This window comes from Micropterus dolomieu, linkage group LG11 (assembly GCF_021292245.1).
Source record: "Micropterus dolomieu isolate WLL.071019.BEF.003 ecotype Adirondacks linkage group LG11, ASM2129224v1, whole genome shotgun sequence".
Classification (NCBI taxonomy): Eukaryota; Metazoa; Chordata; class Actinopteri; order Centrarchiformes; family Centrarchidae; genus Micropterus; species Micropterus dolomieu.
The window spans coordinates 24,051,371-24,071,541 of record NC_060160.1 but is presented as its reverse complement, the minus strand read 5'-3'; the positions used below and the strand labels follow the sequence as shown (position 1 = coordinate 24,071,541).

The 20,171-nt window shown below is 38.3% G+C and overlaps 1 protein-coding gene across 1 annotated transcript in view; it reads left to right on the top strand.

Moving 5' to 3' along the window:
* Positions 1–20,171, top strand: part of LOC123979444 (ALK tyrosine kinase receptor-like) — a 319,164-nt gene that overhangs the window by 272,354 nt on the left and 26,639 nt on the right. The window contains exon 5 of the mRNA XM_046063368.1: positions 5,496–5,629. Within this exon, the coding sequence (XP_045919324.1) occupies positions 5,496–5,629 (134 nt within the window). The remainder of the gene's footprint in view (positions 1–5,495; positions 5,630–20,171) is intronic.

Here is a 20,171-nt window from a genome sequence, read left to right as displayed (position 1 = left end):
AAAAAAATCTCAGTTCAAGGTGAGTGATTATTTTTCCAAATGATTGTAATTTGTCCTCACCAGCACAAGTGAGTCAAAGAAAAACAATAATTTAAAAAAATGTTTTATACACAGCTTGACTCTCACATAACTTTATTTTTACAATTATGAGGTCCATTAATCAAATCATCTCCTCTTCTAACCCTAAACAAAACCTCATTCCTAACCCAATTCGAATTTATATCTTGTGTGAGGACAAGAAAGCTTGCAAGACGTCATCATGTTTTGACAAGAACACGCATGAACACATACAGTTATAAAGTGAGTCTTCACATCTGCTCTGCCTCACCCTGGCAGTATGTCCAACCAGGTCTCGCAGCATTGGGATAACATTACCACTTAATAACAATATGCACAAGGGCATAGGTTTTGATTCAACATTGGTGGGGACGCATGATAAGTGGGGTCTGGGGGGATAATGTGAGCGTTAAACATTTAATTTCCTGCATTTGGTTTATTTTTTTCTGTAACAATTTCTTACTTTTGTGCATAATTTTATAGTGAAAATATCTTTAATTATGAAAAGGGAAACACAAAATTCACGCGACCAGTGGCTAATCCAAACATAAAAATGTAATAGAATATAATGCAGTAAGGCTCTCAGGCATTATGTTGCTTTTAAATATGTTTTCTCCTGTAGATCAACTTTTCTCATTTAACATCATCCCTACTGAGTCAACACACATGTACCATGATTAGTCTTCCCTCCTCTTTTGTGTCTTTTGTATGGGGAAGTAACTTCTTTAATGGTGACCTGTTATGTTTTTCCCTATTTTCTGTCATACCTATAACGTTACAATGTTGGATGTTCATGTTAAATGTTGCCAAAGCTTCAAATAATGAGGTAAACATACTGAAAAGAAATCCAATCCAATCCACCTAAAATTTCTCACTTTTCTGAATTCTCCGGTTTCAGCAGTTCTTTCTACTTTTCTATAGTATATGGTCATTTGCCCTCAGCCCCATCCTCCTGGTAACTGTTATGTTCAGTCTGTCTATACTGCATAGCACAGGAGGATCGCCAGTCTGTTGAAGTTCTTCAAAATGTTGCCAAGAAAGTGCAGGTCGGTTGTAAATGAAAATGAAGCTTATTTAGTTTTCCTAAAGAAGAAAACGACAAACAAGATTGGATACGGTTTCTTTTTTTGGGGCTGGAAAACCCACTTCAGGGTCTTGACCAATCAGAAGACAGTTGGCTTTTAGGGGCGGGCTTAAAGAGATAGGAGCATGTACAGCTTGTTTCAGACAAGCTGAAATGAGGGCCTGCATGAAGGGCCAGTATAATAAAAAAATAACTTTGAATCATGCAAAGTTAACATACAGGAGTCACGGAACTACGATATAGAGCTTTAAATGTGCATGTGGCACATCAGAAAGTTTTCTGCTTATGTCAAAATCTATCCCACATATCTGTGTTCTCTGACATTTGCAGAACGAAGTTGTAATATTTTGAGAGAATAAAGTTTGTAGGCTAATAATACGAGAATAACGTAGCAATTTAATATGAATGAAGTCATAATATTTCAAATTAAAAATCTACCTGCCCTATATGCCTACTTCTCTGTGCATTTGCCTGTGTTATTGCTCTGCTGATGTGGTAATATCCCTTCAGACCATCTGACTGACACAGAAATCCATTTGGGACTGTACTGTTCTGCTGCTCTCACAGAAACAATTGAAAACACTTCTGATCAGGCATAAATCTCACCTCAAATCCACACAAATGTTCAAATTGAGCACCTCTGACTAAGTGCAACTCACACTGCTGTCCAAACTGTCACACTCTAAATAACTGTAGACTGCTAAGAAATACTAAAACATGCACATATGAACCAAACAACTTATTCTATTATGACCTTTTCTCATAATATTTCTTGAAATCTCAGATTATTATTTTTTGGCTCTAATACTCCATCATGGTTCACTACAGTTCCACCTTTTGGTTCCTGTTTTTCTCTCACTAATTTGCGGCTGACTGTTAACAGTTTGTGTACCAAATACATTGACTAGACACTGACACACAATAGTGGTTATATTTTTTTTTTTTAATCAACATTATTACTAGGAGCCATTAGTAGTTGCTGGATATTGTTAGGGACATGTCCTTACAATCAATACCTTATTCTACACTGTTGAATATGCAACACACTTCATGTATTGTCCTGATGGATGAGACTCACAGCTAATGCAAACCAGAACCCACAAGACAAATAAGCCTTGATGTAGTTAGGACATAAGCATCCCAGATAGTCACTAACAAACAAACACACACACCCCAAATGAAAATTAAAAGAGCTACATTAGACAGGGCAGAGCACTAAGGGAGCATAAATGAATAGCATTATGAAATGACGAATTGTCAATTGGCAGCAAAGATTAGTTGGCCTGAGCTGTTTTGTTTTATTTTTCTATGGTGAAAAAAAAAACACATTCTCATCATGGGAGAGGCTTTCAGCAAACAGCAGTCTGAACAAAGGTCAGGTGATTTTAAATAACCAACAGGCCGTTAGGACACAGAGGACCATTATGAGAATTATTAGCATCTGCATTTGGATTAGTCATGTATATCTAATTCCCACATGAGCAGTCTTTTTCATTCATTTTATATATTTATATTTAGGACCACTGTGCCTTGCATGGTATACTACTAATTAGGTTTAAGTGTTTGAGTGATGTGCTCTGGCAGCTCTGCTGTGATCCACTGCTCAGTTAATAAGTCCTGTGAGTGCCAGTGCAGACATGACCAGATAAGAAAAAAAATAATTCAGTAGTACAGAAGACTTGAGTACAATTTTACACTTAGATAAACATCAGGTTTACACTGATCACTTTTGATTGGATGCCATACTGCTCAGTCCATTTTATTGTCAGTAAATTGAGCATATTCAGTTTCTTTGTTCCCTTCGAATGATAGATTTATAGCCTATTCCTTGTGTGTTTCATATTTAAATACAGAGCATTGTCATCCCCATTTATCTAGCTTGAAGAGTGTGTAGTGTTGCAGTGCATACGCTTACATTTATCTTATGCACAAGGAGCAAACAGTCCGGTACAATTACAATCCCATCATCATCATACTAAGTACTCATTCAACAGAAAGGCCATTTCTAAATTTGTCCGTCAGCCGAGGCGGTTGGGAATTCAGCAACACCATATGTGTATGACTCAGTCGGCGAATCATTTCAAGGTTATCAAGGAGACAGTGGCAGCTCTTATCTAGGGCTTCATTTCCTTTCTATTATGGGATATGGCAGGGAGCAGGTCCCACACCACAAAGCTGTTCTCTAACGGTGTACTGTGGTGCTATAACATCACTTCCCATCTGGTCAACACTTTCCCTCCACTTTGAGCAGTGTCTGGGTGGAGAGAAAGGGAGAGAGATGGGGTGAAAAGGGATTGAAAAGAGGTGAGAGCAGTGAAAGGAGGAAAAAAGAAAGAATGTAAGATGGGAAGCTGGCAAAGGTAGTAATGCAAAGCCTGTAGAGTCAGAGCACAGACATTGGGGAAATCAGAAAAGCTCAGAGCCTGTTTGTGTAGTGGGGGTGCTTGGGTGTGTGTGCGTGCATGCGTTTATGTTTGCTGTACTCTTACTAGCACAGTTCTACCCAAACAAAGCACACAATAAACCCCAAAATAAACATGGTTACAGACAGTTTCCTAATTCCCAGCACACTTGTCATAATGGTATGGGAGAGACCTACTAAGATCTGTGAGAATAAAGTCATCAACTGTCTGTGGCTGGTGAAACCTTTAAACTTTTGTCAAGTTGTTATACTTTGGTGGTCATACTCGTAATTGTAAAAACTTGTCTCAATGAGTCAATGTAACAAGATTGACATGCCAGTAAAAGCACAGTAAAAGAAAATAGGTTTTGGATCACCAAATATCCTGTAAAGTGGTTTTATTAGATGTTTGTCCACTAGTGGGCAGAAACAAAGCTGCAAGCTCACAGACACATGGCCCTGACAAGTTATTGCATTATAAAATTATTGCTAACATGTCTTCTGAGACACCAGCAGACACAGAACAAAATGCTTTTGAATTTAGGTCCAATATATTCACTCTCCTTTTAACTCCAACTCCTAAGAAACCAATTGGGATTTAGCTGCTTGATGTTCAACTTTCTACCATATCTAGTCTAGATGCTCACTTTGTCTTTCTTTATCTTGTATTTTGTGCTGGGCAGGTAAAGTATAGTGGATTTATCTGAGCTTTTTCTTGCTATAAAAACGCTGCGGGAATCAGGTTTGATAAGAGCATTGAGACTGAACCATGCAGTAAATATAAAAGCAAAACAAGGAGCTAAAAGTGGCTAAAAAGCTATGTACTGATATTTCTGTGTGAGCAAATCATTTTACCATTTTCCATTTGATTCAAAATGTTTTAGTCATTTTCCTGATCGCATGTCAAATGAGATTAATGCCAAATAACATGGCATGGTTAAGTAAGAAAACAGCATCTGTTGAGCCAGAGTGGGAGCATCATGATGAAACATCAAACTGTCTTTTGTTCTGTTTTACAGCTGAGCTGCTGATGTGAATGTCTGCAAACTGGACACTTATGGAAAAAAGTGATGCAACAGAATGATAGTATGTATAGCAGCAAAACAGTGGCAAATCTAAAATGACAAAACAAAGTTAAGTTGCAGTATGCAGGGATGCGTGTGATGATGCTCGCATTTAAGCACAAGATATGCTGAGCGTGTTTGTGTGTATACTGTAATCGGTAGCTACTGTTGCCATGTGCTGGTGGTGTGTGCAAAGTATGGCATTCATACATTTACATTTCTCATTAGTGAAGAAGGTGTTTACAGTGCATTCACCATATGTGGTGTCATGACTTGTATGTAAAAATGAAGGGATGGGCAAGAGGCAGGGGGAGGGGAGAGTGAGAGAGAGAGAGAGAGATTGTTGATGAGCTCGGAGCCAAAGAGAAATCAGCACAATTTGCTTAATAAAATTAGGGACAGTTGAACTAAACAAAGCCAGACGCTGGCTGTGGGAGAACAGCATTCACCGCAGGACTGCAGCTCGCTAACACACAAGAACCTGACCTGAGTGTGTTGTTGTCTCTCGACCACACACCTGCCATAATAGTGGCTTGAAATTCTAGTCTGACTCTACACCAGACATAAGCTCTCAAGTGAGGCACCACCTCGCACCTGTCCATCGCTAAACCACCAGTAGACGCAGGGAGTCTGGGGTGAGCTCAAAGGGGGCCATGAATCAACAGACAAAGGAAGAGAGGGACCCTCCCAAAATGGAAGGGAATGAGGAGGTCCCCATGTCAGCTTCTGCTGAAGCCCTGGACAGTCCCTCCTCTGAGACTTTGGGAGCTCAGGCAGAACAGGCCCGAGCTACCCTAACCCCCGACCCCCGCAGCGGATGTGGGTTTTTCTGTCAGCCATGGTGTCTGCTCCTTGCACTGACCCTACTCCTGCTTTCTCTCCTTGGCAGCTGGGCAGTGGTCCACCTTACACTGGGGACCCACGGAGGATCACCTTTTCGGGTGTCAGCCAGCTATGATCAGCGGATTCCACAGGATGACACGGCCACCATCGAGCCCCACTTTACCACCAACTGTACCATGGGTAAGTTGGCACATCCATTTCTTTTTAGAAAGAACTGTAAAGTAATAAAAACTCTTTTATTATGTATACTTTTACCTGATTTTGACAACTGTAACGTTTTGTTAGAGTTGGTGGAAAATGACCTGTTAAAAAGTAGTTTAAGATAAAGCGATGAGTCCATCAACATTCACTAGTTACAGCTTTAAAAATGCAAGCACTTGCCTGATTTTTTGTAGCCATGTTTCATATCATAAATTGAACAATTATCAGACGTCAGTTTGGGTTCTCACTAGTCGTAACAGACATGTTGTTATAATTTTTTACCATTTCAAAGACAAATGATCAATATGTTAATTGGTAAAACAATGTCAAGTGTCTCAAACAACGTATTAGGTGATAACTCTTGGGATCCTTCCTTTGTTTTCAGTACTGTTTTCTTTATGTTTCCTATCACAGTTTCTGTAATATGAATGTGGACTAAATGTGTCTCACATGGCTGCAGAGTTCCCAAAGCTGCTCAAACATGTCAAACTGGAAATTGCACAGCTACATTCTGTGATTTTTAACTTCATTACACCGTGTTGTGCAATGAATTGCGTAGACTGCTCGAAACTGAAATAATATCCTTCTCTGTCAACGTCGAAAGCTCCTGAAATTGGATTAATATAACTGATTCAATTTCCTCTAAGCGAGATGCAGAAGCACAGCAGCCCTTGCTTAAACATTTAAAGTGTGGATCACTGAGGAAATATGGATAAAATCCTTGTTTCCTCTAACAGGCATATGTTTGGTAGGCAGAGAAATGAGAAATACCTGTTTTAATGGAACGTAATGTTGCACTGTACATGTGTGTTTGTGTATATGTATACAGGATCCAGATGTATTTAATCTATATTTTTCAAGCAGCTGTATGTAGAAATAGGTTTGATTTTCTCAGTGAGTGGAGTTTGAAAATGTTTCATTACTGGCTTCTGTAAGAAAAGTTCCCCAACTTGTTTACCAGACTGTTAGAGTCTGCTGAACTCGCAGAAAAAGGAATAAAAAGTTAAGAGAAATGCTTCACCAGTAGCTGCTTACATGGACTAAATTACATCTTAAAATTGGCAGCAGTACTCAAAACAGAGATTCATACATTGATATAATGTAGCTTACAACATTGTCCTTACAAGCCTACATTTTTCTGAAACTAGATATGGAATAAGGTATTTATAAATGCATTCTAGCATACTTCACCTCACATCACTCGTCCATATTGATATTTTACACTACACTTTTGAGTAGTAAATATGTAGATTAGACTGTGTAAAACGTTAGAGAGGCTTCTTGGTTTGCAGTTACCTGTGCCTGAAAATGCTCTTTAAATGCACAAGGCACTATTGATGTAGATTATAACTGAAATCCAAATCTTCGTCAGTACTTTTAAAACGTGGCCAAAATTATATTATTATTATTCTTTTGTTAATGCAATCACATAAACAATTCTGGTCATTTACAGAGAACACGAAACCATCACAAAAGGTCGGCTTTGTTTTTCCTGTTGGTATGACAGTGGCACAAACAGTGCTGCTGGACAGAGTGGACACCTGGGAATATTTTCTTATATGAACAATTGTTCACCTACCACTCGGAGAAAAGACTGACATATATTATTATTATATTCAAAGTCCACTCTATCCTAGTTCTTGTTATCCTATACCTGGTAGGCATTCAGGTGGGCTTTACTTTGTATTTTTCTATAGAACCACACAGAGCATCTTAAAAAGGTGTTTTGAATTCAGAGAGATGCATGCATTCCAGCAAATTTAATCTCCTCTACTTTTACAGAGGCAGAGTCTCTTTGAGCTCTGCAACAATGAAATCGCTTTAATGCTCGGTCAATATTTAGCTAAGGAGAAACACCGTTCAACAGGAAAGATTTGTCCATCTCTAATTCTTCAAATTCAGATCAAATGCAATGTTTGGGCTTGAGGTCAGGTCAGAGCAGTTTGTTATAGCTGGCCTAACCTTTTAACAAATCAGCAACACTTGACTCCCACATTACATTAACTGGATATGGTTGTCAAATATGCAAATACGTGTGTGTGTGTGTGTGTGTGTGTGTGTGTGTGTGTGCATGAGAAATCATGAGAAAGACGAGGAGAGGATAATAAATGCATTTCTTATTTCTTAGCCTAACCCTCAATATTGTGTACCTAACTTAAAAACTAGACGTAATCCTAACTGTTAAAAAACTAAATCCTGGACCTAGAGTAGTCCAGAATCAGTCAATTCCCCAAATTGTCTGAATCACTTAGCAAAAGAAGAAAAGCCACTGGTTAAAGTGCAAAACAAGGAAAAACACAACTGTCTCAAATTCACATACAATCAAATCAATATATGTCCATGTATTCGTGATTCTCCAGTGATTCTTTGTCAAACTGCCTTTTCTATCACTGTACGGACAGAGCCGAGCGGGTGCTGTTGCTCATGCAAATCCAGCCTCAGCTGAACAGTGTCTAATTGTTCTCAGCTCTGGGTTCACTGTGTTCCTCTTGCCAGGCAGCACATAAGCTGTGGCTAGTAGAGAGAAAAGGCATGCAGACGTGCTGTACTCTCCTCAGGCACCACCTGGGTCCCCAGCACAACACCCACTACACACATCCCACTCCCAAACTAAGCCCTAATCCGTCTCGGCACGCTCGCCGTGTGGCCTCACCGCATTTCGCGGTGTTCTAAACCTCCCCCAGTTTCCCCTCCAGCACCTGTCATAAACCTGGGCTCGAATTACCTTCCTTCCCACCTAGCACGGAACATGAAGCCAGGGCGCTCATTTAAGGCTCTCATCATCAGTCCTTGGGAAAGACAGTTGTTTGCTTTATTTGTTCCAGGCCCCTGCACTCAAATTGAGCTAATTACTACTATTGATGACCTCTATTGTCAGGCTTTTGGGGTAACTGATCCAAACTTGGGTTTGATTCATTGTATTTAATTTGATCCCAATGGTTTGAAGTTTTCACCAGAAGTCTGTGGACACAAAATGTTCTCTATTTCTCAGTGGTACAGTTGCACAACAGTTTCCTGCAGACTTTTTGGAAGAAAAGCATGATTGTTCTGAAGTCACTGAGAGAGAAAAACATGCTAATAATGAATTTCATTTCCGTCCTCTTGTGGTACATTATTACTTGTTGTCTTTTTAGCACGTCCGCCTTGAGATATACAATATTAACAGTTAGAAGTCATAATATTCCCCACTTAGTGTTAAAGCTGATTCAGATTCATCTAAATCACATACATAAATGTAGTTTTAATCAGTTCTCCTGATGATCTTTTAAATCTGAATTGGAAATTTAAAAACGTCCATTTCCTCCCTCTTACTTTGTTTTCTTGAGTAGGAAGGTGGTGATTACTCAAGCCAGTGAAGTGGGAGGAGATATAGTCAATAAAGGATAAATAAATGGAGCAATGTCTGGCTTCTTTCTCCATACCCTTCCACTTTAATTAACTCATCAGTCACAGGGCCAACAAGCAATCCAATTTGTTGCCCCTAAAGTGACTTGTGTGGTTATATGCCTATCTCTGGAGCTCATCCTCCTGACAGGAAGTTAGAATCCTGCCTTCTGCCAGTATTTCTATATGGTTGTGGCATAGCCGTACAGAGAACGTTATTATTGAAGAGCAGCAAACCTGTCAATGACACTCTTAGACTCCTACAGTTTCTCATCCTGGAAGTAAACAGAGACTATTGTGATGACTGACAAGCTCATTACCAGATTGTGTCAATAGCAGATTTGACTTTGACTGTCTTTAGTACTGTGGCGAGGCAGATGTTCACATTTGACTTCACACTTATAACAGTGTTTGTCCAATGAAGATGAGTATATTCGTATTTGTACTCTTGTATTAGCTTGCAAACTGTCACAATTCATTTTCACAATTGGACATGTAGCTGAGACAAGGCAGCGGTGAACCCCATGGGAATTTTAACCGGTGACCTTCCCTTCCCTGGCTTATTTCCCTAACCATTACACCCTGCTGCTGCAGGCCCTTAATGGAGCGTTACGGCGAGTCTATACTTTGCGATTAGGTACACTGCAGCGTGAGGGTGTCCCTAGGCCCATCAATCACACACGGCCCTGTGGAGGCAATGAGGGAAATGGGTTTGGAGAAAGCCGGTGGAGTGGACAGAGTGTTAGACATGTGGATGGATGGGTGATGTGGTTTTGTAGGGGGAAGAAAACCTATTCAGTTTCATAACATGGTACTGAGACTCGCCTTTAAATACGCAGAACATCTCCAGTATAAGCATTTAATTGAGTTTTCAATTTCGCTCTGACTGCATGAATAAAATAAACTCATCCCTGGAGTTTTTGTTATTGGGTAACAAGCACAGGCTGCTAAAAAATGTATTTATATTCAACAAAAATAAATCCCCCACTATCACAACAGTGTGAGAGTGTGCTTATGAGATCAAAAGAATGTCAAAATTGCAGAAAGTGTATAAGGGTTGAGGGATGTCATACAGTGACGCAGCAGCCCATAAGGATGAGTGATAAAGTACAACTGATTGCATTGTTTCCCATCAGTCAGGGAAAGACTCATCAGCTCTGCCAGCGCCCATCACTCTGTAGATGCACACGTTTGCAGACTGAATAATGTCAGACAGGTGTGCAAAGTCTCAGAAGTAGTGTGTTGGTTCTTGTTGTGAATTCAAAGTGTAATTTTCGGCAGACGCAGAAATCATAAGATCTATGTACAGGATGTGTTTTTATCATTTATTTCCTGCAGTGTCCATACTGGATCAGTACTTAAAGAAAGTTATATTCTACTTGTAAAACTTTCTTTAGCAGGAACAAACTTACAAAGTAAATTCACTGTTAGAAACCTCTTGCTTAAGACACTGAAAGCTTTCATGTTTAAGCTACACTAGGCAACTGTTTATTTTTATTTTTATTAAGATTACTATACATGTTTATCTATGTTTTCTATACTTAATATAAATGTGACAAACAATTTGAATTTAATGTAGTAAGTACATACAGAAAATAAATTCAAGGTTTGATTAACATGTACCATAAGAAGACTCGAATAAAAGCCTGTGCAACCCATATCAGTTAAATTTTCCATATAAAAAAATCAATTATAGAAAACTTCTATAAACTTCTCTAAAATTCTATTATTTGTTCATGAGATGAATGTATACTTCAGATATTGGATTTTTATCTATGGACTGTCAGAGTGAAATAGAGTACTTTTATTTCTGTCCATGCTATGGGTTGCCTGAGACAGCTGGATCTAAGAGCTTGAATCAGCTTACGTCTGATTGGCCGGTAGGGCCTCTCTCTCTCGGTCATCACCGGCCTTCAAGCATCACTTCAGAGTCATGGCAGCATTCTGAGGAAATCAGGTCGGCTGAGTCAGTGAACTCTTTTAAGTCCCTTCTTAAAACATACTTTTATAGGAGAGCCTTTCCCGATCTTATTTGACTTTATTTTATCCCTGTTTATTTTAATCTATTTTATTAATTTTATATTTATCTTAAACGTGTATTTTAGTCTTTTCAATGTTTTCTTGCTTTTATCTTGTATTGTTTTTGTATTATTGTCTTTTGGGTATTATTGTCTTTACACCTGTTAAAGCACTTTGTAACTTGTTTGTGAAAAGTGCTCTACAAATAAAGATTATTATATTATTATTATTATTATTATTAATATTATTATTCCCCCTACAAAATGGCTTTAGGGCATAAATGGGGTGATGGCACTTGAGAGACCCAGGTTCAATTCCCACTGTGACACCAATGTGTCCCTGATCTACTTAACCCCCTAGAAGCATGGGACCTCATATTTACATATACATACATACATATATATAAATATATATATATATAATATAGAGTCACCTTGGATATCTCATGGCAAGGACTGCTCATGTAAATATACAGAAATGTAGCATATGAGCTTTACATTGTACTTTTCTCATATTGGCTAAATATGCTAGCCTATATTGAAAAGATGCCAGGATTTATTATTGTTATTCCACATGTATCTGTTCATTAGATTGAAAGACCTGCTGGATTACGCTGTATGGCTGGTTATTGGATGTATTTTTGGCCTGTCATGGCATTTAGTAGACCACATGCATGTTCAGATTGTTCGGTACTATAACTGGTGAAGATTCTGTGGTAACACTTTCTATGAAGGTCATCGCTATAATGAATTATACATATATTTATAACACAATATAATGCGTCCATAAGACATTATAACAGCTATTATAATCGCTTACAAACATGCATTAGGCGCTATAGTTCATAATATATTATGACTTTTTGATTTAATGTTTTATAACTAATAGTAATACCAGTTTATATCAATGTGCGGCAAGAATCTCTGACCACGTTCCATAACACATTATAACCATCGATTACAGGTGGACATAATACCATATGAACTAATTATAAGACCTTATAACACGTAATTGTTTGCTTTAAGTAAAGTGACACACTTTTTGCGCAGGAAAACAACTTTTATTTGTATTTCTTCACTTTATGAACAATCTGAAAGGATTTTGAACATTTTGCAGTTTAGCACAAAAACACAACTTAATTACATCAAGAAAACTCACTGTCAGGGTGGTGAAAGATCGCTCAAGAGAAGACCTGTTGCCGACCAACATCATGTAAGAAGAGGCTCAGATGTCACAGATGAATGGCGAGCCTATGGACAGGCCCTAACAGATGCAGTGGACAATTAAAGACAACCACTTCACAAAGCGTAGCCTATTAAAAGATATTTTAAAGTAATTAATTAATTAATTAAAGTAAGTAAAGTAATAAAAATAATAAATTAATTACTAATAAAGTAATAAATATGTAAGTTATTATAGCGATGACCTTCATAGAAAGTGTTACCGATTTTGTTTTCCTATCAAATGAATGCCAAAATGTTGGTTTCATGATTAACAGGCATAAGTGGCATACTTTCTGTTATTTTGTTCACATGTCAAAGCAGTATATTGCCCCTATCCCACCCTCGCCTTTAGATCTACCCAACCCCTTTAGGTGACTATGTTACTTGTTTACACTGATCAAATGTGTGTTCAACATTTGAGCGTCAGGCATTATTTCTACCAAAGGAATGAGAATCCACCGACTCTGTGGTACTTGCAATAGGTTATGCTTCAAAGGCATTTGAATTCCCCATTGTAGCAGAAGTTAAAATAAATCAGGGTCAAGGTGCAGGCAGAGTGCCCTTAGGAAATAAAATCAAATAGTGTTCCTAAAACAGAAAAGGTGATGAAATGTCTGCTGCTCTTGAAAAATGTTAACATCATTACAATATAACATTTAATTAAATTCAGGGCGCAAGATACTAAAGTCTGCACTCATTGTGTGAAAGTGCTTGGGGTCATTTTTTGTGTAGGCAACTTTAAAAGGTTACTTGTCAGGTTAGTATCAGAGCAGATACAAATCTAGTATATTGGATTGGTGCATCGCTTTCACTACACTGTGATGAAACATCCCAGTTTTGAAAAATCTATTCTCATTGTTTGGAATCAATAGATATTGCAGAAATTGTCTTTTAAAATAGTTTTTTCTACCTATATTTAAATAAATTTTCTGCAATATACAAAGCGATATGTTGTTTGGCTTCTGTCCATTCTATTCGCAAATGAAAATTCTAATGCTTTGTTGAGAATCTAAAGACCTCCACATGCACTACAATCCATACATTCAGTCTTTAAATCATATTGCCATCTCTGTACGCCACGTTTTCTACCTAACACACAATATAACCTGTTTTTATTCATTCTTTGTTTTTGTTTTATTAACTTAAATGTGGATTTCACTATCTGCCTGGATTTTAAAAAATCAACAAAACAGTTATTTTTGATACCAAGATACTCATTGCATATCGGTTTCATAAGTAAATAAAGAGGCATAAAGGAGGCACTTGGCAGTTCATCTATCTGGTATATTTACTTGGAGGTAATTTGATGCTTATTGCTCTGTTTTTGTTGTGGGTTCTGTGGGTCTTTTGCTCAGCATACTTAAGGGTCCCTTGGAATCTTGCTGGAGGTCACACATTGTTAACCCAAAGGGAATGCCTAATGACAAAAAAAGCAGAAGCAAGTAAAAAAAAAAAAATCAACTAACAGAAGATACAACCTGCCAAGACAAGGCCCTATGTGACAGTACTAAGCTTCATCACATTCTACCTCTAAGCTCTTGCCTTAGGCCTTTCCGCGAGCAGCATCCCCTCACCACAAACTGGGTTTCTGTTGCAGGCACCTTTCCAAGGCAATCTACACAGACAGTTTCATTTTAAGATATTGAGCAAGTGGTAATGGCTCAGGGCACCAAGTAAAGTGTTCCAAGCATACGTGTGCCAAATGGAACAGCTGTCTAAGGCAACCCTGACCTGGCACAGAGGAGGACATTTCTGGATGTTACAGACCATTGAGGAAAAGTCAGTCATTAAGATAAAGCAATCTTAAATCTCATTTCATTCTGTAGAATGCTGGCATGAAATACTTATTCTGGCCATTAAGTTACTTCTGTCCATTTATTTGAAATGACAGGCTTTACTGTCTTGTACATAATTACTATGTAGTATTTTCATCTCTTGTAACCGAAGTCTGTTAGAGAGATATATTTCACGGATTCTGTTGGGTGCTCACTCACTAACTATACTGTGACCTTTGCTGACTTCACTCTACAACTTATACAACTTCAACAACATAGACAGAATTTATGTCCTTAGAATGTAGCCTCTGATATATCCCAATGCATGCTGAAGTAATCGTTGATTCTTGATGTTAACAAACCTCATCGTCATTTCATTATTCTTGTCAGTTTTATATAGTAAAATCATAGGCATTACTACCTGTGAGATGAAGGAATCAATTACACACATATGTCCACAATCATTTGTATTTTCAACCTTAAAGTTAGTGAAGTGAGTCGATTTCTTGTTTGGAATGGATTCAAACCTGCTCACCTGTAATCAAACCAAAAACACATGGTTTACACTGACAAATCAAAGCCCTCTGGTCTAATGCTGACTGTTTTAAAAGAAACAAATGCTACAATCTCACCATGGCCACTCTGTCTGTGGGACAGATACTTTGATATCAAAGCCACTCTGTATACTTTGTCGATAACCATGTTTACTGACCCTCGTAGACAAATAAGTGTTGTTACACAAGAAGCTTCAAAGGTGAGAAAAGCCAGCATGTGAGGTGTTGTGATTCATGGATAAGATGCGGAGAAGTGATTATGCATAATGTGAATGTCAGTCTTTTGTATATTTCAAGGAAATGACCACAAAAAGCGCAGATAAAAGTAAAAGCAGCATTAAGGATCATTCTAACCAGTTTCAATCTTACCTAAAACTTGGGTATCATGGATGGCTCGGCTCTAGGGTAGGCAATCGGTCGGTCCAGCACTTTGGTCCTGATTGAAATATCTCAACAACTATTGGATGGATTACTATGACATTTTATACAGACATTGCCCTGAGGATGAATTGTAATATATTTCATCACTTCAACTAGCGACACCATCAGGTCAAAATGTCAGGTTTTCCAATACTTTGGTTTATCACTTAATACCTGCAAAACTAATGACATTCCCATCAGCAGAGGTCATACTTCGTTTTTAGTTCAAATGTTAGCATGCAAACACTTAAAACTAAGGTGGTAAACATGTACTTGCTTAACTGGATGTTAGTTAGCATTGTCATTGCTGTTAGTATTTTGCTCAAAGCACTGTTGTGCCAAAGTACAGCCTCACAGAGTAGCTAGCATTTCCATAGACTTTTAGCGTTGTTGCTTTGATGCAACGTCTCTTACAAATGTTTGGTCACAATGGATCAGTATGATTCCAAAATGGGGAAATTATGGCCCTTATTAATTACGTAGATTTTATTTTATAGTATACTTAATTAAGTCCCATCATGTGGAAGTGATGCCTTGTTTGAAAGGGTCCATAGCTCCTCTATAAGATTCACCAGTGTATTATCATTGCCAGAATCACCTCTTTCCACACTTTCAACACTGACGTGACATGAACTCACCAAACCTAAAAGAACAGATGATGTACTCACAGCAGATCTGGTTAACAAGTTAACTGTCAAACATACATTGCAAATGATACACATTGCATGGGTCAGGTTTTAAAGTATTGCATGCAAGTAAAATAATTTGACTATTCTGATCAATTTTAATTTATTTGTAATATAACAATGAGTATCACATGAACATAAACAATATGCCAATTATCTGCAAAGGCATCTCTGGAATGTGGAATAAACACTAAAGGTATTATTTTCAGTTTCTATCTCTTCCAGTCTGCTCATGTGTGTGCCGCTCTCTCTCCAGCAGGGATCATGACAGATAGTGATAGTGATTAGGCAGAGCTCTGACCAATCGAGCGTGACTGTGTGCAGTTAATTGAATTCATGGGCAAATACTTCTTGTCCAGTGAGAAACTTGGCCGCATCCATCTTCAGCATCCCAGCGACTGTAAATCTCCATGAATGTCTCCAGATTCTGTCTTCAGTGTGGTGGCAAGATAGTGGCGCTGCCTGTGGGCCGCTTGAGATTTTACTCACGTGTGACAGAGAACAGTCCTCCATTACAGCATTTGAGATTAGAGAATACACCGTAGTAAATTCAGAAAGGGATAAATTAGTTCTAACTATTGCTGAATTGAATGCTAGACTCAATTGAGTCTGTGGAGGTCTTATTTCTTGTGTATTTTTATTTGTCTGTAGTTTCCAGTTAGTTCCATTCTGTACACACAAAGCACACCCAAGCAAACCAGGCAATTCTTCATTGTTGTTGTTTTAGAGCACACAGACGGATTCCAGGATATGACTGACATACTTGCTCATCTGTAGGAAAACAAAAGCCATATTAATTTCAGTATGAGTCTCCCCTCTCCATGAGTCCAGACTGTGTTTTTTTTTTTTGCAGGTCTACTTCAACAATGATATGTCTGTTTGTAATCAAATCTGCAAGCAGTGTCCACCAAACCATAGCAAAGCTTTTATACAAATGGTGTGAGAAAATGCTTTGCATGATATCATGATATCCCACTAAGTGAGAAGTCAGGATATGTATGATGCAAAAATGGTTAGTGCTGAAATAATTTCAGCTAGTGTAGTGTGTAAAGAAGGGCCCCCTATACTTCTAACACAGTGCAACACCAAAACTTCAGTACATTGGTTTGAGCCAGTAGGAAAATGTAAGTTTGCTTTAATTACCATGACATCACCAAATTTATTGGCATCTATATCAACCACTTTATTTTCTCTTTATGCATGATACCTCTGACCTTATTTCTTGGATTTGAAAGATTTCATCATTTCTGAAGTTTGTCAGATTTTACAGTATTTTACAAGCTTGACAGCGCTCAAGACACTACAACAAGAACATGTTGGGCATCTCCTGTGTGTTTAGCCTACATTTTGGCAATCATTTAATTCCTGTTTTGCTGTTGATGTTTTCGGGGAAAGCATTCCCTGATTCTCATCCTGTGCGCAGATGGCTGAATGAAAGTTGAAAAATGAAGGCAACTTCGCTGGTAATCTGATTAGTTGGATTTTCTGAAGAGGAAGGTGGAAAAACAAAACCTTCGTGAAAACACATCTTTAAAACATACTCAGCTGACATTAGAAGACTGAAGAAGAATGTGTTTGACTTAAGAATAGCATTCCTTGTGATTAGAAGTGATAAAACTACTGCGTAATACCCACATTAATATAAGTATATTTTAAGACATTTATAAAATAACATTTTGTGCTTGCATTAATGTATGCACTATATTAGCTGGTGATACTGTCAGGGTGTAGAAAAATACCAGTACATGAAACGCTACCTACTCTCTCTGCCTACAGGATGTCAGCAGAGGCAGCATCAGCTTTTACAGCATATACTGATGGAATTTACACGTTCTAATTCACTCTGCTCTGGTTACCTGCTAATTGCTTAGCAATTATCCACTGAAAGTTGACAACTATCACTCCTAGTAACTTACAGAGCACTGTACGCTAAAACAACCATATACATAAAATGTTTCTTTCCACAGTCCATAACCCTGATGAACACTAACATCACTCATATTGTGTCACTAACTCTCTAACACTAAAACATCCACTTATCTATAAATTATAAAGGATATATTTATAGTTTAAAACCAGAGTCAAATTCCTTGAATGTGTAGTGTACACAGTTGTCCAGTCAAGCTGTTTCTGACACTAAACATACCAGATTGTGACTGATGGCTCTCTTCTCTCCTTCCTGACATTTAGACGAAAGCAACAAGAGCAGTACAGTAAACAGCAGCATGTCTGTCTCATTGTCTTTCCTGTTTCTTCAGCTTTGCAACAGAAGATCAATGTCAGTGTAGACCTGCAACCCTGACTCTAAAACCCAGTGGGTCTTGAAAAAGACAGCCACGCAGCTGACATCATTTTGAAATGAAACTCATTTGTAATGAAACCTTGCAAAGCTGGAATATCAGAAAAATAATGTGCTAAAAAGCAAACACAAGGGCTGAATTGACACTGTCTTTGATTAAGGGAATATACGTGTCTACTTATGAAAGCTTCTTTTCCTACAGCATTTATTTACTTGTGACTGAACTATAGAATCTCTGTTGATATCTGAAAAGGTTCGCTTTGTTGCTGCATGAAAGTTTTCTTTCATTGTCTTGTCTGGTGGTTTTGTTGTCTTTTTTTTAATACCTTTAAATATTTGCATATGCACCTGAAATAATACTCCTTTTAAACTTGCCAACAGTATGTCAGGTACAATAGCTTGAAACCAAAAGATCTAAATGAGCTCAACTCAAGCAAAGTGTGCACCTTCTGCACTGCGGTTTACATTACGTTAGTGAATAAAAGTGTGTTATACCTGCGTAAGGTGAGACTGTTCTCAAGCCAACATATTGTAGAAGGGAAAAAACATCTTGCTTTGTCTGTGTTTCCAGTTTTGTAATATTAACAGCCATACACAGAGAGACTAATTGTTAGACATTTAGCTGTAACCATCAAGTGCCTCGATTCACATGTTTGCGTATCTATTTGGTCATTTATCAGGGGCTGATTTGCCCTCTCCAGTCACCTCTCCAGCTTCGCGCCACTCATTCATCATTCCTCTCACAAAGCCAAGCCAACCCCCTGAGCACACGGATAACAAAACTCACTTACTCCCACAGGCAATTCATCCCCCACTGACCTACTTGTTTTCACAATCTGACAAGTGTGATTTAAGAACTGCGGTAGGCCAGGAGTGCAGCGGCCATGTCTGGCTGCACTCACCTGCCCCAGGAGCTTAAAGTTCAGCCGCATCGCCACTTTGATACTTTTTGCTCCTCTGTCATCAAACTAAGATAAATCGATGAATTTACATACCTTGCCCAGAGGTCTCAGTGTACTCAAGATAACTTTTTTCTTTCTTGATAAATAATGCTGCTTGCGGTGTCAACATTATACAGAGAGGAAGCCACTGAGCACAACGAATGCATAATGTATGTGTTGAGCATGACTCAATACACATAGCAAGACCACATCTATACCTACACAGTTGGCCATAAACAAACAAGCCTCCTCCTCACCTCATTTGAATAAAAATTGTATATTTGCCTACTTCTGTGCTCCTCTGTCAATGTCCCTGAGACTATAGTTTGTGTGGCAGCGTATGCACTGTTAACAGCCTTTAGTTTGTAAAAAAACAAATGCGCTGAAAGACGATTCATAGTGTGCAGCATGGCACTGTTGGAAAAGGGTATTCATTATCAAAGTCATTTACTCAGGCTAATATGTTTTTTAAAGAATCTGAACAGGATTATTCATTGACATGTTAATGTGGCTCTCTGTAGTCATAAAGACCCTGCCACAATGGTGGACTGTGGGAGGCCCCAGACTAATGTGTTTTTGTCCATTAAAAAAAATGCCACCCCCTCTTTCTTATCCATTGAGTTGACTGTGCCAGTTTCCTCTGGGCCTTAAGGTACCTCAACCACAGTGAGAGTGAAGTGTGCTGTGAATCAGCCATAGCTGTGAAATTTCTGCCCTCTACTGCATTATAACTAGACAGTAATGTCTGTGCAACTACCATGCAAGCGTGGCACTACTATACTACTGTATTGTCACTACTGAAACCTACCTTATTTTTTATACTTTTAAGATGGCACATTTTCAGAGCTGCCAATTCATTTTGTTTTTGCTTTAGATTTAAAAACAAAACAGATAGTGATAGTGATTGCATCTAGTACGCCCACACATTTTCCCCTGTGAAATCAAACCTGCCAAAGCATGCAACAACAAGCAGTAACTGTATAGTAGCTCCATTGACATCAGCCATAATTACTTCTGTTCATTTTTAGTAATATTGGTTGGCCTTGCCTTGATTGTTGTCTGGAGAGAATACTAGCCTAGCATGCTACGTGCACAACTAAAAGCATCAACGTCAAGCTATAGTAGTAACATTGCTTATTAATGGGCTTTGACATTACATTGTTTGTTATTTTGTTTAGTTCCTTGTGACTACTTGTGTTGTGTGATTTATGCTGTACTTA